At 34.0% G+C, this 23,474-nt stretch overlaps 1 protein-coding gene across 1 annotated transcript in view; it reads left to right on the top strand.

The window, feature by feature from the left end:
- The window catches only part of LOC121443477 (highly divergent homeobox), a 101,709-nt gene extending 82,149 nt beyond the window's left edge, over positions 1 to 19,560 (top strand). Inside the window, exons 6-9 of the mRNA XM_041645225.1 lie at positions 6,510 to 6,589; positions 9,378 to 9,461; positions 14,574 to 14,696; positions 19,435 to 19,560. Coding sequence (XP_041501159.1) covers positions 6,510 to 6,589; positions 9,378 to 9,461; positions 14,574 to 14,696; positions 19,435 to 19,560 — 413 coding nt within the window. The remainder of the gene's footprint in view (positions 1 to 6,509; positions 6,590 to 9,377; positions 9,462 to 14,573; positions 14,697 to 19,434) is intronic.
- The last annotated feature ends 3,914 nt before the right edge of the window (positions 19,561 to 23,474 follow it).

Below are 23,474 nucleotides of genomic sequence, written 5' to 3'. Positions count from 1 at the left end.
GTCATTTTTAGAAAAGTTTTTAGATCTATACCATTAAAATTTTATTTTAGATCTTTTTGTAATCAACGAAGGAAACTCCCCATGTTGACTCACTGCCTTTTCTGTCCTCAGCATCAAGCATACTAACCTGCTTTCTGTCTATGTAAGTGTGTCTTTCTTATGCACTTTTCAGAATCTGATAATAAAAACTATAGTCCTTTTGTATCTGTGCTTTAGAAATTAAAAACCTCTCATTTGCTTGTTTTTTTTTCATCGATACCAGTTAAGTATATTGGCAAATTATTTTCTGGTTTATTTATCTGTTTTGTGTGTATACATGTGTTTGATGTATGTAGGGACACACAAACCCAGAGATCTCTTTACTGGTTCTAGCTTGCTTGTTCTGGGAATTCCCTGTCTCCCTCTGATCCACTGGACTAGAATTACTGGTGGGCAACCATCCCCACTCCACTCCATATGGTTATATGGTAACTGTCCCCACTTACGGTTATGTGGCAAGTGCTTTGCTCATGGAGCCATCTCACCAACCCCTTGTTTATTTCCTTGACTTTTAACTTTTTATGATTCATCTACACATATATATTCATATCCACATGCATGGAGAGAGAGCTAAAGAGAAAAACTGGCTTGCACTCACTGTGCTGCAAAAGACTGGTCTTGGACTTCCCAACCCTTACCTCCCAGGAGCTTGGATGAGTAGCGTGTGCTTTTTTTGCCTATCAATACTAGTCATCTTCAAGAGTGGCTTTATTTGTGTGATATAAAATTTTATGTTAGGGTAATAACTGATTATACAAAATCATTTTTAGCAATTAGATCAAGAATAAATTTGGCAGCAGCCATATCTTTTGTGTTCTTACTGAGTCTTTCTGTGAGCTCTGGAATGTTAGTTAACCAGTTACTTTAGATACCTCAGAAGCTCCAATGTAGAGAGGAGGGTGACTACAAAACATTATCACCCCAGGTTGAAGAGCAAGGTGAACAACTCCTCTTTTTTGGGATTAGGAGAATAATCAAAGTATTATTAATGGTATAGCTTTATCAACATGACATTATGTAGGATAACAAGATGTATTATTGAAGTGATGAAGTTTGGATTTGATTATTTTGAATTAGAACTTGTCATTTCTCTGGATGAAAGCTCCTGGTTCTGATTTTTCATGGTAAAATTTTGGGGTATAATTTTTATATTGTCAGACATAGAAATATTTTCCCTTGTGGTTTCATCCTTTGCATTCCTAATTAAAGTCTCTTCTTGCATACAGTTGTGAAAATAAGCTCATATATTCGCTTCTGGCATCCTTATGGCTTTAGTTTAACAATTTTATATTAATTTCACTGAGAATTTACTTTGCTTTAAGATGTGTGAGGAAAATACCTAATTTTACTTTTCCAAATAATTCAGCAAGGGTTGTACACTATTTGTTGCATAATTCATTCTTTGTCCAGTTAATTTCAGTACAGCTTTCAAAAATTAATTATGTATTTATACATATGCATATTCAGGTACACATACATAAACACATGAGAAAATTCTGAACTTCCTATTATGTTACATTTATCTGTTTTTAACTGTGGCTTTATAAAATCACTTACTATCTGGTAAAATTTTTATTTTAGCTTTAGATGAACTGTAAAATTCTTTAGCTCTATCTTCTCACAATTTCCTCCTCAAAATGTATGCAAAATTTTTACTCCTATCACATTAAATAGTCAGGCTATCATTATAAAGATTAATTCGGTTTGCAGTTCTGAGGCTTAGAAAATAGCTGCAAATACACAGAGACCTGTTGGGTAATATGGGTCTGGAACTCAAAAGAGAGCTTTAAGTAGGGAGAAGAAACAGCAATCTGACAAACAGAGGCTAATTAGTACCTCGCCACAGAAGCAGAGTTTTGATTGAGAAAATTAAAATCCCAAAACAAAACAAGACAAGACAATGGAGAAAGACCGTGTGTTGAGAAATATTTACATTTTTGGGCCCCAGGGGGAAAAATGGCTGCTGAAAGAACCTTCAGGAAGAACAGAGCTGGATAGTGTGCCGTAACTAAAACCAAGGAAAGAAAGAGATTTCAGAAATAAGAGGGCTCATTATCTTAATGATATCATAGAAATTGAGTAGAAAGGAGAGGCTATTGAATCAGTCTTTAAAAGGTTCTTTGCAAAAGCAATTAATTGCATGCCCAAGGGGCAGGCAGGCAAATTGTAATAAGTAGAATAATGATAGGGACAGAGAAAAATTGTCACTGTTGAGAGGACAGCGAATTTTAAGTCCAGGTGTTTGGAAGATTATCAAATGTGAATATTCTCTGACTCTACCTCTTTCTCTCTTTCTCTCCTCCCCTCTCCCTTCTCCCTCCTTCTTCCTCTCCTACCCTCCTCCATCTTTCTCACTTAAGGCTACAAATGATAGCAGAACTTAGAGGGGCAGGAACTGATGCAGGCTTCACAATCATTAAGAAAAAAAATGTTGTATGATTTCTAAGGTCATTTGTCCTCATATGGTTGGTCTAGTAAATATGTGTTTGTCTTCTGTTAGTCTTTCCAAAATTCTATGTGCCTGGAGATTCTTGGGTGGCAGTAATTACATGATGGGGTCTTTAAGAGCCCAATGCCCGACAGCTATTTGAAGTGAGTAAGGAAGAAGAGGTTTGTATGTTTCTCTGAAAAGGCAGGCTTGCTATGAGGGCATACTCTGAGGAATCAAAAGGCATAGGCCCCTGAGTGCAGAGTTTCATTCCCAACTGCTACTTCCCCTCCTGAACCAGAATTTTAGAAAATCAGCACTTAATGTGAAAACAGTGCATGTTAATTTGAAGGTCTGTGTTAATGATCTGCATTTAATGCTCCTCTACTGGCATCCTTTGTCATATAATAGTATGCTGTCTAGATAGCTGGCATAGTATTAAAGACCTAATGAGAATAAGAAGAGAAAGAATTTAATGTATGAATCAAAAAGTACAGGATGAGACGTAAACAATTCCCCTGGTGGCTTATTTTTCACAACTGCACAGTAACCTTTTCATTCTCATCAGAAATTGCAGCAGAAAAGCATTTTCAAAGACTGGAAGGAGGCTCTTTGGTGCTGTTTCCTACTAGGCCTGTACAATTTCTTCATTTTGCTGATGGAGAATACTAATCTGACTGAGTTGGCTATGTGATCTTTTTCTAAGAACTAATTATATCGTCTGGCTGAGACTAATGCCCTAGCTCTAAAATGTACTGACCTATATTCTCTTCCAGTTTGGGAAAATGTAGCTAGATTATGTTTACATTGAGATTTGCATTGATGTCTTATTAGAGTTATAAAGATAATTCAAAAACCTAACAACTAGAATTCATAGTCCTTGTACAAACTGTTAATTTAACAGGATTAGAGTATTTTAAATGTCTAAAAAAGGAAAAACTTTTAAATTGGTGCTTGCACATTATAATACATGTTAAACCAAACACATGAAAAAAACCATACAGTTTCTTTCAGTGTCTTTACAAGAAAAAATATATTTCTTCAAATTGTGAGAAGGGGCTAGCTTTGCTGGCTAACCAAAAGTGTTCATGATCCCTTAACAATTTCACATGCAATCCTTTGTTTCTGAGCAAGCTTGTCGGTCCCTGACACAGACCTTCTGACTCAACTCAGTTCTACCTTGTGCTTGACCTTCTGCTTCCCCATTTCTTTTCCGTTTTCCCGGGAGGAGTGAAGCTAGGCATGGGTGGACTGATCTGGCAAGGAAGGAAAAGCTACATGGCTTCACCCCTTATGTACAACTTGGAAACTTCAGCAAAAATAATACTTGGCTAACTCACCTCCTTCATTTTAACTTTGTTTTCTACCAAAATATATTTATTATTGAGAAATTTAAAGATATTTTCACTCTCCTGAGAGGCAAATGGTTTAAAGTATAGAAATAATTGATGCAACATTACATTGGTAGAAGTGCCTCTTTTTCAACTGTATCTTAGTATGTGGAGTGTGTAGAGTGCATGCATTAAAAGATAACTCCCCATGGTTTACATAGGGTGCCCTCTAAAGTTTCACTGATTAATTCTATTTTTTTATTTTTCAATTAACAAAGCTGCTTTTTTTGAGGAATTACCAAAACACATTGACAGTGTCTGGATCTTAAACTTTCGTTGATGCTGCAAGTATCTATATGCAGAAGGAAGCATCGCCTATTCAGTTTATCACTCTGCACCTTCTTATTTCAGAAGCCTCAAAATAGCTTTTATTTAAATTTCCTAAAATAATCAAACCATGCATAAATAAGCTGTCAGTGAACCAGAACTGTATATAAAGTTCTGAGTAAATCTGAAGAAGTGTACAGCAATCCTGTAAGGAATAGTACCAGTAATGATCTTGTTGGTGAGCAATATAACCCCTCTTCTGAGACCACTGTACCTAATATCAGATCTGAAGCTAAAGCTAATGAAAAATTTCCCTCTTTCCATTTCATTGCATCACTGATTATGTAGGACTTGAAATGTCTGTGACTTGAAATGTCTAAATAATGACTAGGTAAACTTTTCTTTGTCTAGGATTCATTGCTTTTATAAAATTTTAAATTGACTTGCCTTACATTTCACAAATAAATGAGATCATGCATTTTTTTTTCTTTCTGTCTGTCTGGCTTATTTCACTTAGTTAACATCCCCTGGGTTCATCCGTGTTGCAGCAAATAGCAGGGCAAGGAAGGTCAAATAAATCAAATATAATACAACAGTGGATTTTTGAATGGGGAGGGGAGAATGGAGATACAGCTCAGAGGGTACAAACTTGCAGTGTGTGTGATGAATAAGGGAAAAAACCTAATGAAGAGCGTGAAGACCATAGTTAATGATAATGTATTGTGTAGTCAGGATTTTCAGTATGTGATGATAGCAGGTGTTGCCTGGGGGATGGGAAACTGTGAAATGATAAATATGTTAATTTACTTCATTATAGTGGTCTTTCTGCTATATAAATGTATATTGTGTTATATACCACACGTACATACAATAAAATTTAATTTAAAGTGTATGGTAGAGATAAGAAAGTTAAATTGAATTTATACCAAACATTGTATTAAAATTCTGCTGAAGTTTTCTTGGATAGCACACACTTGAATTCTCATAAGCAATTCTCCTAAGTGAATTTCTCCTAATCCTTCCTCATGTTTCTACGTGGGGATGAATGGATTAGAAAAATCTTAGGAGGGCTGATAAAAATTTTTGTTCTGCTTTATAAATTGAATTAAAATGTTGTTTACCTAGGATCTGAGGAATTTTACTAGTATTTATTCAAATAATCTCCATGAAATTGCTGTGAAGAGAAGAGAGACCCAGAGATAAGCAGTGCTACTCTGTTTTGAAAGCATCTGGGAGAGGGTACTATAAAATAAAGAGGTTAGGGGGTAATGTATGCAGACTCACCCTGGCCTTGAAGCAGGCACTTGCCGAAGCTCATCACAAAGAGCTTTTTATTAGACTAGATCCTCTAAATTAATATCATTTGTCTCTGTTTTATTATTGTAAAATATTGAATTTGATCCAAAAAATGCATCTCCATTGTAGGAAATATTTGGAAGTACCATGGAAATGGAAAGACTCTTACTCCTTAGTGAAAAACTCTGTGTAAACAAGAGCAAGGGCATATTTTTGCAAGTATTTTCTCTTTGCATATGTACAAGCATGTACAACAGTAAGCATGTATATACTAGTACTTAAATAAACCTACATTTTCATAAAATTGGAAATCTGCCTTTGTAATTTTATGCCATTTATTGAGAAATTTTTGTTTTTGTTTTATTACAATGAGCAAAGTCTAGAGTAGTAAAAAGGCCTGTAAATTCACCACTTAGGATGCAGAGGTGGGAAAATTGTTGAAACTTTAAGGTTAATATGATCTACATTGAGTTTTTTGTCAGCCAGGGCTATGTAATAAGACCTTATCAACAAAAAATAGGAAAGAAAAGAAAACAAAAATGAGTATTGTTACCAAAAGAGCTTAACTAAACAAAATTTAAAAAATTGAAAATTAAAGTAAAAACCATTATAGTTATATATAATTCTATCCAGGCATAATAACAGAAACACTTGAGCACAAATGGTATCATTCTTTTTTTAATTCATTAAAAACCTACTTTTTTCTTTTACAAATACAAAATTATGTAAACCTACATCATAGATCTTATCATTTTCAGTTTTTCATTTGTTAGTAGGTCATTTTATTTCATTTTTAGCAACTTCATAGTACTTAAATGCCTTCTGTACTTGTCCACTGTTAAAGCTAGAGTTTTCTCTCATCTTTTCTGTTAGAAATAGAAGAGTGATAATAATCCTTGTATTTCTATCCATCCACATAACTAACTAAACTATACGTGACTTGGGGATGAATAAAATTCACAACAAAGCACATTTGTAATAGATTTGCCATGTGTATGTTTTTGGTAAAGGAGGCATTATTTAAGTATTATTTTAAAACTTCAGTTTTGAGATACAAGATATGAAATCTTCACTTTTTTTCCTTATAGAGGAGCCCAGTGACATCATCCCTGATGAGACCAGGACGCAGAAGGATGAAGAGCACCAGGCAGTATCTGCAGATAATGTGGTATGTAGTTTGAAATTCTTTCCTCATTACATGATGGACTTTAGGAACATTGTGCCAGTTGATGACACCATCTGTATTATCAGAATAAAGTTTTGTTTTACTCTGTAAACTAAAGCAGAGCTTTTTTCCCTATGATTTTAATATATCTTTCAGTGTTCAATAAGTAAAATTTAAACCTTTTCTCTTTTTTTAACTTTAGGAGATTTCCAAGTATGAAAATCTAAAACTTAGTTCAAATATGACATATTTTACATATAACAAGTTATTTTTCTTAAACGCACTGATAAGAGAGCAGATTCATTTCATTTGACAGCTGGCAGAATTGAAGTGGAGTTTAGGTGGTGATTGTGGAAGAAGCCTTTATTAGTACAAGTGCTTGCATCCAAGGGTTTGTCTGTTTAGACTGTACCTATCTATACTGTATTTGGAAACTTTTCTTTTCCCTGGTTAAATTGGACTCTGGTAATTGCGTTCAAAATCACAGCAAAGAAAGAAAGACAATATTTTAAGAATTTGAATAGCAGCAGGAACAGGCTGTGTGTGGATTAAACTGGATTGGAAAAAATGTAAACATATAGTGATATTCCCTTAGCAGCTGTTTTAGCAGAATTTGTTTATATTTTGGCCCCACAAAATGATACAGAAATCAAGATAATATTAAACAATGCCAGACACAAAAAGAAACTCCATTACATTTTCATTTTTGCTTTTGAATCAATGTTCTATGCATAATTTTCATTAAAATTGCACATATAATGGAGTTTTCGTTTCCAAAGTAGTTGTGATGTCATAATTTATTGTAACTTCTATCACAGATGTTATTTCTTTGGCCCTATAATCCTAAACATCTATTTAATAAAAGCAGAACACATACAATATATATTTGGGCTCATATTTGTTAAATACCAACAATATCTAGCATTATTTTCTACATCTAAAATAGAGTTCTGGATTGCATTTCATTGACTTTTAATTCAACAGACATATTGAAAACTTAGGTTTGATTTTAAGGCAGGTTATTTTTTCAAATGACTTATAATCATTGTTTTCCACAGTGAACTCTCCTAATATTTTAAATCTTGCCAAATATCTCCTTCTGCTCTAGATTTTAATTACAGCATATTAAATATAAATAATTATTTACAATTGAAATATCTTTTCTTCCAAAGATATGTTCACTTCTAGCCTGAATTTCTCTACATTGAATCTCCCCAGCAGCAGACAACTAAAAATAATAAATGAAGTCGTGGCATGCTATGACTCATAGTCATTTTGGCACCTAATTTTTCAAGAACAATTGATTTTCAGAGACAAAACTTCAAACTTTCAAATGTTGATCTTCTCTCCCTGTAACTTTTGAGTGCCTCCAATTATTCATGGATGACAAATCCCAGAGACATATAAGACCCATTTATATGCACAACTCCATACAGTGGCTGTTGGTACCTACTTTTCTTAAATGCCTACCTCTATTTTTCCAGAATCAATCCAAACAGGTAGCAAATCTAAAAACCTTAGAACAAGAAGTATGAAGTGTAAAGCCTAGAGAAGACTGATATGATTAAGACTCAACTTTATCCTGATTCTAATAGAAAAAAAAAAGCATTAGACATATCTCCACGCAGTGGTAGAAGGCAATTTCACTGCAGCTGTCCCTGACTCACAGAAAGCAGGTCAAAAGCCCTGTGATGATATCATTTCCTCAACGGCAGTATATCAAGTACGATGATTCGAAGTTTGTTTGTGACTTTTAATCACATATATTTTAATCATATATATATATATCTATATTATATATATATATATATATCCTATATATATATAATATATATATTCCCGGGCAGAAAGTCTAATTTCATATTCTGCCTACGACATGCTGCTGTTAGTGTGCTTGTTCTTAAAACACTGACTACTGACTAAATCTGGTTTATCTTCCCTCTTTTTAAACCTCACTTTTGGTTGGCAGTGTTTAAATGTTTTAAGGTACAGTTTGTTTCCCCTTAACTACATTGTTTTACATGCAAAGGATAATATTTAAACTGATTTTATTGGTTTTTTCTTTATTTTTTTAAAAGGTTTTCTTATTAAGTAATTTGTTTTATCCTTCCAGTTGGAGCTTATTGGTAATTATTTTAATCAGCACTGAGATGTATTGTTTACCTTTTGACAGATATTTACTTATTATCTATGGTACACAAGGTACTTCACAAGCCCTTTTTGTTGTGCCTTAATTCTGAAGCTAGGGGAACCTCTCTCGTCTCTGTCCTCTCCTTGCTCTCTTTGTTACTGTCCAATGAAGAAAACAAATCCCCATGCAGTTTTCAGCATTCTATCATAGATGGCTGCTTCAAATGTGTAGCTAATGGAGCATGTTAAATATGTGAATTTTTAGACCTTGTATTTTCCTTTGGGATACATGCCATATGTTAACATTTTCATTAGAAGGAAGGGTCATGTTGAGACAGTAAATCCTTTCTAGTGTGTGTGTGTGTGTGTGTGTGTGTGTGTGTGTGTGTGTGTGAGAGAGAGAGAGAGAGAGAGAGAGAGAGAGAGAGAGAGAGAGAGATTAAAAATTAGTTCCTTATCCAAGAAGGGCCACATTAATCACCAGTTAAATAAATAAGGGGTAACACAGACACGTCCTGTGTGTAACACCAAGCAAGGAGCCAATTATCAAAGTTTAATCCAGATAACCTAAATCTCTCTGTCACCAAAACTAAATATTAAATAGGTATGTTGGACACATTGTGTATAGTGATCTGATATATATTTATTGCCTATGTTACAGAAAATAGAAATTATCGATGATGAAGAAAGTGACATGATAAGCAATTCTGAGGCAGAACAAGTGAATTCTCTCCTGGATTATAAGGTAAAGGGAATTTCAAGTTCTGAACTCATTAAGGGGAGCAATTGAGTGGAAAAGATTTATAATGCCTCTGATTTCCCCATCTGATAGACTAGGCAATCTGGGTCTCTGTCCTAATTATCTCAGGCAACTTGAAAATTAGTCAAAATGTTGGACATTTTAATACTGCTGGCTTGTTTGTTTGTTATGGTTTTTAATAACAAGTGTTTACTGGCTTAAAAATTGGCATTGATTGTGTTCAAGTGGGAACAACATATAGTGGTGGTAAATGTGAAATTTATGGTAAAGCTGAGAGAGGTGGTGGTGGTGTGTACATGAAGTCCCAGGTATATGTGGTGATGAGGTAGGAGCATCACTTTAGCTCAGCAATTTAAAACCAGACTGGACAACATTGAAAGACCCTCCCTCAAACAAAATAAACACAATAGTAACAAGAACATGTTAGGAAATGGGAGAATTTCTTTTCCAGTGTCCATTGCTAATTTTATATTGGATTTCAGTTTCTTTCAAGACTGTCTTTAAGACTATACCTGATATCATTTTTTAAGAATTTGAAAAATATTTCCCAATGAAAATACAGGGTGAATATGAATAGAGATGACCTTTTCTTAATGCCACTTGTTACTAAATTGGAAGGTATCCTCTGATAGTGTGTCACGAATAATTTTGTTTTTACTCAATTTTGACATAAGTTATCAATCTGTTTGTCAATTTGTTTTTTGTGTGAACGTGCTCTCCCCTTGTTACTCAGCAGCCTATCTTCCTAGGAAACTTTGGGCTTTCTGAAATTTTGGCACATAGTGCTTCTTTCTAAATACCAAGTTTCTTTTTGTGGAGTATAATCAGAATTTAAAGCTTATGATAGTAACAAAGACCACCATTTAATTAGAAAACAGCTTTCACTTTCATCAAAAAAAATCCTTGCAGTTTTAGACTAGTTTAACTGAATTTTAGACCATTGTACATTTTGTTTTCCTAATGTTCATAGCATTACAAGCTTTAAAATATTGAGTGTTATAGACACAAAGGGAAATTGTCTCTTGAAATTTATTTCTGAGTGGTCAAAGAACACAATAAAATTATATATTTAAACTGTATTTATGTGTATATATAGTAGGTCCTACTTGTTATCCCAATGCTCACTAGTCTGAGGCAGGAGGAGCTCCATTAATTCAAGGCCAGCCTAGAATATATAATGTGATCTTATCTTAAAAATGAATAAATTTTCAATAAAAATAAACTGTATTCCCAACTAGCTGAATTATAAAGTTGCTGGTTTTCAGTTTGAAGAGATCATACTAATACTCCCCTGTGGTCATATAATACTTCTAACTACTGAGTTCAGGATTAAAATGACTTTGCAGACCAGGTCACTGCTTGGCACGGGCTGTGGAAAGTGCAGGCGAGAGGACTGGATTGCACAGCTGTTAAGTGTGCCCCACTTAGCACTCCTGAACAGATCAAACAGGGTTGGACTGAAACATAGAGGATTCTTTTCCAGGACGTACCTCTCCCCTTTTCAGTGGCAGTTCAGTCGAGAGAGTTTGCAACTGAAGACCGGGGAGGGAAGAGCAGAACAGGCAGTGAATGCTTGCATTGAACTCTAATAGACAGTTTAGTAATCCAATGTTTTCCAGTGTGGGAGCAGGAGATCCCATAATGGGTCATTCCTTATAATTACCTCCATCACATTTAGGCTTCTTTCCTTGAATTCACAATATTTGTACACATATATAGCAAAAATCTATTTATCTATACATTATTTTTATATGCTTCCATTTACCATCTGTGAAAGTTGGCCCTGGAGTTGCCATTTCATATTTTGAGCATTGCTGTAGAACATATCAGTTTAGAAATTTAATACCTTGAATAAAGTTGCTATACTCTATTTAAATAAACACACTAGTGTTCTTTGTTTAGGGGTGAAAGTTATTTTTCTCATTTCTTAAGTATATTCATAATAAGTTTCTTGAAGGCAGAAATGTATTTCAATCACCTATGTGTTACTTGGATGGGGAGCCTGGCACATTGATGTTTAGTAAGCAGTTGCTTAGAAAGTAATTGAATGAATTAATTTGTCTCTGGAAATAATTTTAATAGTCTCCCAAGTGTTTATTTGTATAAATTCAATTAGTATTAGAAGCTCCAGCATTTTAAAGTTTCCCATATTGAATTCATCTTCTGTGCTTGGGATTTATTATAACAAACTAAAAGAATGTTCTCTATAGAGCATTTTATTAATATAAAGTTTAGTTGTTATAGCATTCTGATTGAGATGCATCGGTAGAAATTCATATTTCTGGAGGTTAACTAATCCCAAATCCTTATGAGGAAAGCTGATGGATGCAATACCTGTGGCATGAGTAACTATAACATAAAATAGGACATCAGGCATGGTAGCTGTTAATACCCTTCCCAGTGATCAAAGCTCTGGCATATTTGCAACCTTGTGTCTCACAGCAATCATCCTGCAAAATTATAAACAGTTTGCTGGAAATGTGGGGAAGGATTTTTAGCAAAAATAAACTAGTCCTTATTTTGTAAAAGTCGGTGTCTGCTATTGTCTTATTAGTTGCTTTCCTAAGTACTCCACTGACTTAAGAAAATCTCTAACGCACACATAAATTACTGCCTGTAACCTAGGAAGCATGTAATTGGTTCGCAAAAAGCACTTCCGAGAAGAAAATGTCTACAATATTAAATTATCTTGAAATTGTTTATGCTTTTCAAACATTTCATAAATACTGAAGAAGGGAAATATTTGCATGAAAAATTAGAGCTCCTCCTGTGAAAAGATGCTTTCGTGACTTTGGCAAATATGAACTAATGTTTCTAAAATGTTTTCTGATGGACTATGAGTACAGCTCAGGCAGACTAAATGCAAATGAGTCGTTATTAAATAATGATAGATAGAGCCTGTATTCAAATGGCTTTCCGCCTAGTGTGCTGGTACACAACTGGACACCAAGAACTTAGGAAGTGGAGCGCAACTCAAGGGTACCCTCAACTGCACAGCAAAAGCAAAACAAGGACTGGAAAGATGGGTGAATTGCTAAAGGTCTTGCTAAGGAAGTGGACAGACCTGAGTTGGGATTTCCAGCACCCATGTGAAAAGCCTGGCCTGTGAAACATACCTGGAAGCCCAGTGCTGGAGAGGCAGAGACAAAGGGCTAACTGCGGCTAGCTGAAATAGTGGGCTTCATGTTCAGCGAGAGACCCTGTTTCAGAAAGAAGTTGGAGCGCAACTGAAGAAAATGCTTGATATCAACCTGTGACTTATACACACGCACTCACACACATACACACACACACACAGAGTGAGAAAGACTCACACATGTGTATGTGCACACACATACCACACATACATATACCACATATATGTGCATCAAATATGAAGCAAACAAAACAGAAGAAAATCATTTTCTGGCCAGCATTTTATTAATACAAATCTCTGACAATGACTTCTAATAAAAGTAAAACCATATCATAACAGAAACATGTTGAATTTCTCTAGAGTGCTTACTTTGAACTTAGTTGTGTTAGTGACTGAATAGAAATTTCGCTTGGACAGATGTTTCACTTATTAAGTGGTCTGGAAGGAAGCAGTTTCATCACATAAATTAAGGTTTAAATTGAGCTAATAAGTGATATAGTAAACATGTTCACAGATTGGATGTGATTAATACCACAACATCCACTTGACCGAAATTCTAAAATACCCATACAATCAACTAATTTTAATATGTCTTTAGGAAGCTTTTTGAACAAATGCTGTTTAAAGTCCTCCTGTACTCTGAGACCAGGTCTCCAGTAGAAAGAATTTTCTGTCTACTTCTACAGTTCTTGTCAAGGAGGCTGATTGATATTTGGTTTTATTTATTTTTATTTTTTCATAATGTATATTTCAATTGTAAACTGACCAATTGTAGCTTTATATATATTCATGAGGTACAAGGTTATGGTATGATGTATAAATACAATGGAAAACAATTAAATCAACCTAATCAACATATCCATCACTTCAAATACTTATTTTCTATGGTAAGAACCTTAAGTTTTGCCTTTCAAATAATTGTGGGAATGTACATTATTTATAATCTTCTCCACATATACTATTAAAAAAAGTGATTATTTGCCATCTGTGGAAGCATAAATAGAATTTTAGAAGTGAAATAAACCAGCCACAGAAACATAAGTATGACTTTTTTCACTTATATTTGAAATGTAAAACAACTGAACTCAAAGAAACAGGATAGAATGGTGGCCACCCAAGGCTGCATGGTGAGAGGATTGGGAGATGATTGATGGGCAAATAGTGCCAAGCTTCTCTTAGATGAAAGGAATTAAGTTTCTTTTGTTCGGTTGGGATTTGAGTCAGCATCTCAGTATGTATCCCAAACTGGCTTCAAACTCTTGAGTACTGGAATTAATAAGAATGTACCACAATGTCCAGCTTAAATTTTATTAACGTTGTTATAATTATTATTAGAGATATTGTGTATGCTTTTATTTAATCAGTGTACTATATTACATAACTTCCAAAGAGTAAAAACATCTCCACAGTGAAATTCACCTCTTAAATTTAATGCACAATTAAATAAAATTGACAATATTTTTATTCATTTATGGATTCATTACTTTTCTCATTGCTGTAATCAAATACCAGACAAGAAGCAATTTAACGGAATGTTTTGTTTGGGAACTTTCCAAGTTCAAAGGAATACAGCCTCTTAGGGCAAGAAAGGCATGAGGGCAGAAGTGTGAGGTGCTTGGTCACATTGGATCCACAAGCAGATAGAAGACCAGAAGTTATCACACATTAAGGCCGGTCTTCAGTGACTCACATCTTCTAATTCAGTTTGATATAGGAAAGTTCTTTCCAAGAAGATAAGTCTTTCTTGTTTTTCTCTTCCTGGAATCTATTTGTAAATTGTTTCTATTGATGGTTTGTTTAAACAGCAACCTTTGAATACCACAATAATTTCCTGCTGTATTTTATATTCTTTTATGGTTAAAATTGTTTTTTATTGTTTCTATACTCTGATTGCTTTTTAGTTTTCCTATTCATCAAACATACACAGGGGTAATTTTATTGTTTGGTGTTTTCTCCTTGAGAATGAAGAAGTCAGATTCATTGAAAATGAGCTTGTGATTCAAAAGCAAAAGTACTTTAAGCTCCAGACTTTTGTTAGAAACCTGATTCTGGCAATGAAAGCTGATGATAAGGAACAACAGCAGGTAAGTCCCATGAGAGACCAGTAAGCCACAATGTGTCAAGTTGAAAAATGCCATGCCATATTGGACGCTTCATATCTCTTCACTTGTATTCTCCATTCTGGCTTGGAGTTGCATGGAGCAAATGATTCTTTTTATGATCTTTTGAAACACAGTTTTCTTAAGAATAGGTGTTCAGATTTTTTATATGCTACTAGAGTACAAAGTCAAAATAGCTAATTAGAATATATTCTTAATTTCAGGAAAGCCTTTAAGTAGAGAAAATCAAATTTTAAAATTCATTTTAAAGAATTCCTCAAAAATGTTGTAGAGATGGAGCTATCTCGACCCATAAGTAGATAGCATGTTTGGGAAGCTTTTTCTGAATGAAAATGTGGGCATTTCTTTATTCAGTAGCAGCTGCCGGAGCTCACAAATGTTTGGACAGTCTGTTCTGTGATGTGTTGCTTCTCACTAAGAAAGCATGAAATTATTTGTGAAATTCTTTGTGATCATAGTGTATAATATTTTGCAATGTAAGTAAGAATGTTTGAAACCTCCACTCCAAAAATGAAATGGCTTGTTTTTGCTATGGATATTTGTTTATAGATTCCTTCCAAATTTCATTTATCCCTCAGGTTTTTCTATATATACATATAGTCTCAAGAAAAACCTGATGTATAGTCTCAAGACTATATAAATATAGTCTCAAGAAAAATACACACATTCATTTAGCCCAATATAAAATATTATGTTTAACACTAAATGATTCCAAATTTGCTGCTAAGTTATTTATCACCATGCTAACTCCTTATAAGAAAAGTTCCATGTAAGTAGTATGAGATACAGGTAACTATAATTTGGTAAATAGTCTTAGAAGATTTTATTCAGCAAAATTGTCAAAAATAAAATCACTGATGTCTTATACTCCAAGAAGGTTATGCATATATAGCCCATCTCAGACATTTCCAGGGAAAAGGTTAATGTCTGAACATCCCATAATTCTCCCTTCTTACAAAGAACAATGTCTCCATATATTTAACTGATGTACTGAGCTACAAAATTTAAAATAGGAGAGTTCACTCATGGGACTAAAGCCAGCATGAGTATTATTTCCCACATTTATGAATTTACTCTTTCAACTCCGACGATACATGAAGAGCACAATACAAATGACCTTAGTTGCCTTGGATCTCTTTATTTAAGTTTATTGCTTTATTATGCATGGTTTGCACATTTCAAGGCATATTGAAAATGTGTTAATAGGCTAGGTATGGTAGCTTATGCCACCACTCAAGCACTAGTGAAGCTTAGGTAGTGGAACTGTTTTGAGTTGGAGTTCCGCTTGGCCATAAACTAAGACCTTACCTTAAAACAAGCAAAGGACAACAAAAATAAAGTATGTTTGACTTATATAAACCTAAAATACAGATTTTTAAATGAATAAGAGCAATAGTATTGAACACAATTTCAATAGAATAATAGATTTCAAACAACTGTAGAACACGTACCATACATACCCGTGCGTGCATGCGTGCACACACACACACACACACACACACATACACACACACACACACACACACACACACACACAAACAGCTCCAACTTTAGGCTAAATTAGAAAGTTTTTCTTGTCCAAAAGATCCAGTATCAATTTTGAATTCAGTTTCATAACCAGCTAACTAGTAAATGTCTTTGTTTCATGACATCTGAAAATAAGCTCATAGCTTTGCTTTGGTTCTTTTTTGAGCTCTACATTTTTCTCTGCTCTCCTCCCTGCCTCTTCCCTCCTCTTCAATCCTCCCACAGTGTCCCCATGCTCCCAATTCACTCAGGATATCTTGTCTTTCCCAATGATTACTAACATATAAGAAAAGTAACTAACATGCTTTTGTTTTTCCTTTTCTAGTTTTCTTCTGATAAAAGACTACTGAAGTAAGACATGAACACAGTGTGGGCTGAAGTAGAGAATGATATAAAAGTAATACTAAATGCCACAGCCTATAGAATCAGCAGCTTAAATAGAACCTGTGATTATTTTTCATGCACAAGATTGAGTATAATGATTTTTAAAATACATTCCCTAAGCATAAATTATACTGGATACGGTGGTGATAGACACCTGTAATTACTTGGAAATTTAAAGCAGAAAGGTCGTGTGTACAGCCTGGACTCTGCCTCTAATGCAGAAAACTAATGAATTATACATATGATTACGTATATGATACGAGTAGTGATTTACAAAAATAATCCAAGTTTTCTCTTAAACTAATAATGTTCAAACTTTGATATATTCAGAAGTTTATTTCTGGAAATACATTATGTTCTACCTAGTAAAATAGAAACATTTGCCATTACTTTTTTATTTTTAAAAAATATACAGTATTTCTTTCATTAATCTTGACATGGATAAGTTGAATGAGATGAGCGATCTAGGGACTATTTTGCCCAAATAAAGAAGTCCAGGGTTTAAAAACTAGATATGGTACTTTCTTACTGAAACATTAGATTACCTAAAGGTTGTCTTTTTAAAATCAATAATAGCCATTTTAACATCCAGATAATGTTGCCAACATTGCTCTAATCATTAGTTATAGTCTTTCTTCCCCTGATAATTCACTGTGTGATCCTAGCCAGATCGATTGCCTTTCTTAAACTTCAATTTCTCCACTCTGCAAGGAGGATAAGAATGATTATCAGTTTTACATTCACATCTTACAGCCTAGAATAAGTATTACAGACACTGAGCGTATATTTGGCGAAAGTGTTAATGATCTCTTGGGAAAAAATGGCACTTGGTCAGACCTTGAAAATAGTTGTTACTGATGAAGAACATGTAATAAAAAATATTGAGGCTGTAGATGTGAGTCATTGTCAGAGTGTTTTTCCCAGAGTAAATTAGATCCAGGGTTCAATCTGCCACACGGAGGATGGGAGAATAGAGGAAAATTAACTGTGCTTACTTATATCTCTGTGGAAAAGACAACTCTAATCATCAGCAGAGACTTGTTTAATGCCCCGATATTGCAGTCCAGTAAGATATTGAAAGAATTTTGAGGTGCAATTTATACATCAAAAGTGTTATGAACTACCTCATTTATTGAACATTTTAAATTCTATTCTTATTTTAGTCAGCCAACTATATGCAATACAACAAAGAAAAGATAAATAGCAATGTTTTTTCTAGTTTGTACATCTCTCCACTAGAATTTACAGTATGAAATTTTCTAATCCACTTGACCTTCCCATATGCAAAGCTCATGGTCAATGAGTGCCAATTTGAACCCCTTTCCATTCTTAATATGGCATGTTCAAAACTGTAGAGCAAGCTCAATCAGTGATTGATGTACCCACTCACATTCTGAACAGCCAACATTAGCAAAGGCCCCATTGTACCTGAACTGGATCAGCAGTAGCTTACTGTTCTAGAAGAAAATGGCATGTGCCATATTACTGCAGCTTAGTACCTCAGAAAGCAAGTGGTATCTTTATGGTACGTTCATATGGAAGTACACTTAGTTTCAGCAAGAAACCTATGGGTAATTTAGTGGTACAAAATAAATAATAACTTTCTCCACATATAAGTTAGTTTTTCATTACATAGCCTGACCAAAAAATAAATGTTTTCTTGTCATTTTTGTGCTGCAAGGCAAAAATTAAAGGATGTGTAACTCACTGTTTTATTTAGGAGAATCATGTCTTATTTTGACAGTGTATTTTTCCCAGCATACCCCATCTTTCCATTCCTTAATTGGACAATGGCCAGTTTATATTTGTTCCTGTTGCCTTGGTTCTTGTTTACTAATACTCCCCAAACCCACAATACAAGTAATGCTGTTGAAAATTTTCCAGACAAACTATGCTATTTTACTTCTGATTTCTTAAAGTTAAATGGGCATGAACACTGTCAAGCACATAAATCTTGATTTTTTATTTCTCTAGTATAGATACATGTTCTACAAATACAGATGGAACAATTAGAATATGGTCAAGCTTAGCTCAAGAATGTTGGCATATCCTAATTGTCACAGCAAAGAAATGAGCAGATAGATACCTTGTTACAACAGCCATAATTGAACAGACCCTGGTAGGTGCTTCCCCCTCACCTGTATGGACATAGTCTAAGGAAAGGAAACAAACAAAAACTCCATACTATAGTTTCAAATTGTTAAAATGTTATCTAAAGTACAATAGAAGAGTTGCCCCCTAACTACTAAATTCATTCTTTTTAACAAAGAACAAAATAGATCTTTGTTGAAATCCAGGTTTCATTAAATGATATTATAGCTAGGCATGACTATTTTAATTAAAAAATGAAATATTAAAGCCCTTTAGCAGTGAGCAGTCAACACACAAAACTAGTATGAAAATCACTTACTTCAACCGTTTAAAAGCCTATGGTTAAAAAATCCTTGGTTTGGGACAGTTGCTTATGGCTTCACCCATGCCATTCTAAAGCACTCTGAATGCTGCAGGTCTCATCAGAATGCATGCTCATTTCCCTCTTGATTTCTCCTTTGTTTAAGATTCTACTCCACATAATCCACATACTTGGCATCTAATATGTAGTTCTTTCATAGCATTATATGAAAACTTACTGTTTTAGATAAGTAATTGTGTAAGATCCTTAAAATAAATGTTTCTTTATTTAAATCCATAGGAGTAAATTAAAACAAGAGAATTACAACTATTAATATAAAGTTGGAAAAATATCTGTCTGCATACTAATCTACCACAATTGATTTTTTTTTCTGATAAGGCACTGCTGTCAGATTTACCTCCTGAATTAGAAGAGATGGATTTCAGTCACGCCTCACCGGATCCTGATGATACCTCATTCAGTGTGTCTTCGTTATCAGAGAAAAATGCCTCAGACAGTTTGTGACTGGGGGTTGGGATATGATGTATTCTGTTGGTTGCCTAACAGGTGTGCATTTCAAGATAACTATATTTTTCCCCAATAATCTTCAACTGGAAAAACACATTGTTAAAACAGGCATATTCTGTAAAGGAAGGACAAGAAATAATGGCTACAATAAAAATGCATGTCAAATGTAAAAATACTTGAAATGTGTTTTTAAAACTTCTATAAAATCCTAGAAAAAATTATATTTAATTTTAAACAATTCAGCCATGAAATCTATTATATCTGATTTTTGAAAGATTTTTGCTTATTGTTTAAGAAGAATCTTAGTAGAAGTTTCAACCAGAGACATAAAAATAATCATATTTCAACATTACTAGGTTGCTAAAGCTTTATTAGTCTTACTTTTGTAGCCATTGCAGCTTCCTTCTCCTCTCATTTTCTTATCATCCATATACATTTGTACTCAGGAAAGTGGGCTGAAAATTAAAAAAACAAAACCTAAATGTATGTTTAACATAGATGAATTCTAGGATTTATTTTTAACTCCTATGAGAATTTGACCTAAGATAATGGTTAGAAATTGAAACAATTACTAGAATGTAATTTAAGTTATTGGTATTCTTCTGTCTATAAAACTGGGGAGAGTGGAAAATACTCTGGAAAGTAAATTAACCAACAAAAGCCAAAACATTTAAGTATACAAAAACGGTACTTTATAAAAGACAGTTTTAATCTCAATTCTTGTATACTGAAAATGATCAGTATTAGTGATTTACACTCTACTATACAGTAAATTTATATAATTCATTTAGAGAAAATATTGCACAAATACTTCAAGTTTACCAACAATTTCATAATATTCTTTCACATCATGAACTTTGTGAAGCAGGAAATCAAAGTACGCCACTGATATTGGTTTTCTTTAGTATTCTAGCCATACAACTTTGCCACAAAGTTTACCTCATTTCCATACGAGGCCTGTACAGAGCCATCAGCCAACAACAATATCAAAAAAGAGTTATACTACTTTGATTGTAAATTAAAGTCCTCTGAATTTCCTGGATGCTGTTCTATGAACACCCAGTTGTTACTGTTAGTTGGAACCAGATGATAGCACACTATAGACATCCCTTTGCAGATCTTCCCTTCCAGAATACCAGATGGGAATACTAAGATTCATAGATGGGAAAACACTAGTTTCTCCCTAAGCTCACTGTCATATATTTGTGACCTTGTTTGTGGAACTAAATTACATGATTGAATTATTATCTAATCCTGAAGGAAGAGTGAAGCAGCTAGATAACTGTTCTAGTTGTCAAGCTTTAAATATTTTTAAGTTTTTTTTAACTGTGGCTGATTCTGATCTCAGTATTCCCTGATACCAATTTCAGAATACAGAAAGGCAGTCACAAATGCCTTTAACTTGGAAATGTCCCTTCTCTCCAATATATACAAGTAAAGTTCATTGATGGTCATTCAGTTTATCGACTATTTGATTTTACATTGCTTCCACACAGCTTCTATGGCTTCTTTGTCAGCAGAAATATTTCAGTAGTCAGCTACATGCTCTTTAGCTGAACGTCATGCGGTTCTTTGCAAACAACTTTTGGTATTCCTTGCTGACAAATCAAATTCCATTCAGGGAAAAGACCATTGAGCAACAGAACCTCAAACGTTCGGGTTAAATTTTCCGTCACATAAATTTATCTAGGAGATAAAGAGTCCCCCACCCTCTGTATACAAAAAAATACAGAAACCATTATTTTGTGATATGGAGTATTTAGACAAGGTCTCCTGTAGCCCAGACCAGCCTTTAATTCCCAATGTAGTTGAGGATGCTTTTGAATCCTACTGCTCCTGCTTCTGTTTCCAAAACTCTAGGATGACAACTGTGTTTCACCATAAGATTTATTTTAGTTTCTTTTACCTTCACCATTCTATTTCTTTTAGTATGAACAAGTTTCCTGGGGTCAGGTGTGCTAAGGTTATACCATGAGATCCTGGTATGAAGAAATTTCTGGGGTCAGATATGCTATGGTTATACCACGAGATCCTATTATAAATGAATTTCTAGTCTCAAATCTCTACTACAATCTTCTCCAGTAAGGTTGAGTTTATCTTTGAACTTATAAACTGCTTGAATTTAAAACTCTTCTTAGTCGGCCTTCATTGCAGAGTGAGTCTTTCCTATGTGTTTTAACACTCCTAATTTTATTTTTTACACTGAAAGATTTGTCACTAAATAAAAGAAAACATTCATGGCGCTCTTACTATAGAAAAGACAGTGGATTTCTTATCAATCTATGGATTACAAAAAGAATGATTTTAGCTAAGTACAATGGCACAACACTGATACCTCACATTGGGTAGACTGAGGAAAGCTTTGCTTCAAAATACAAAGAAATGTTTCCCTGTCAACCTTTTCATCGATATTAATAAAAGGTGTTCAACTATCAGTTGTAATTGATTTAAAAATTCTAATAGATGTGATACTTAGAAGGAATATTATAGCTATAATTTTGGAAAGACATTTAACTTATACTTTTATTCCTAAAGTTTCATTAACCTAGAAGCTATATGTCCTAACAGTCTACTTAGGACTACTTTTATCCTGGTGTTTTTCTCTCAGCCATAGAATTATATCTTTTATGAAAATAGGAATTAAAACATTAAAAAAATATTAGTGGCGATATTCTGTAGCCATACCCAAAAGAAATAGTTGCAGCAATGTCAAAAAAATCATATTTTGGCAGATTGAATACATAACACAGACCTTGAAGAAGATCAAATATTTTTTTAAAAAACTATTATACAACTGGGGAGCTAGCTTGGCACTTGCACAGGGCCACAGGTTCAATCCTAAGTACTTCAGAAGGACAGATACGAAGCTACTATAATGGAAACCATTTTCACATACATTTTTCACATATATATTTGGTTTTGAGATTTTTTAAACAAGAAAAATGATAGTTTTTGACTGTTTTCATGAACGTGTCTGTGGATCATAGTGAAAATCATCTAAGTAGTATTTCTTTCTTTAGGGCTTTGACAATATTAGAGCATATTATACTATCAGAAGTATCATTCAGAGAAGCAAATGTAAATGGGATTTCTTCCCTACTGAACTGCATTTAAATGTTTACTTTAAGCTTAGGATACCAAGCAATTTCAAAGCATATAATGTATATCTGAGAGCACTTACCTTCTAAAACGTGAGTTAAAAACAAACCCTGAAATAACAATAACAACAAAAAGAAGGCACCTTCCTCATTCAGCCAAGTTAAAATTAGTTAGAAGAAAATGAAAATTGCAGTTGCCCTGGAGAATCGGAAAATTAACACAGGCAAAGAAAATGTTAAAGGAAAATTGGTCTGTTTAGAGAACCTGGGGGATGTTTTGTTGTAAGGTCGGCTATCAACAGGACTTTTACACTGCAACTGTAATCAGTGATAGAAATGTTTGTTACTATTGGAGAAAAAAGGCTCTGGCCTAGTCACATCCTGTGTTCAGTATACAGTTAATACCCAGACCTCAAAAGATGACCAAGAGTTCATTTTTGCAAAGACAGAAACATCTACTTTTAAGGCCCTTACATTGGGCAGTCTTATCAGTTTATAGGAGAAAAGCTAAGTGGTAGATATAAACAGACACTGGATGATAAAAATGACTAGTTTCCTTTGGGGGGGAGGGGTTTTCAGCCCCTCTCTTAGCCTGATTGTAATCACCTTTGAAAGAAATTCTGAAATCTTTATCTGCTGCCTTTTATCTATGAGGTAGTGATAAAATGCCAGGAATGGTGTGACCTTATAGTCAATTTTCTTTTCATTCAAATTCCCAAAATTAAAAAAGTTATTGTTCTTTGAAGAGTTACCATTGCTGTGTATCAAATTGATAGTTAATTTCTTTCTGAAGTTGTGTTAACCTTGACAGAT

The sequence above is a fragment of the Microtus oregoni genome, unplaced genomic scaffold (genome assembly GCF_018167655.1).
Source record: "Microtus oregoni isolate MIOR12 unplaced genomic scaffold, Mior012 000107F_ref0000227, whole genome shotgun sequence".
NCBI classification, from domain to species: Eukaryota; Metazoa; Chordata; class Mammalia; order Rodentia; family Cricetidae; genus Microtus; species Microtus oregoni.
This window is presented reverse-complemented; position numbering and strand designations above follow the sequence as displayed.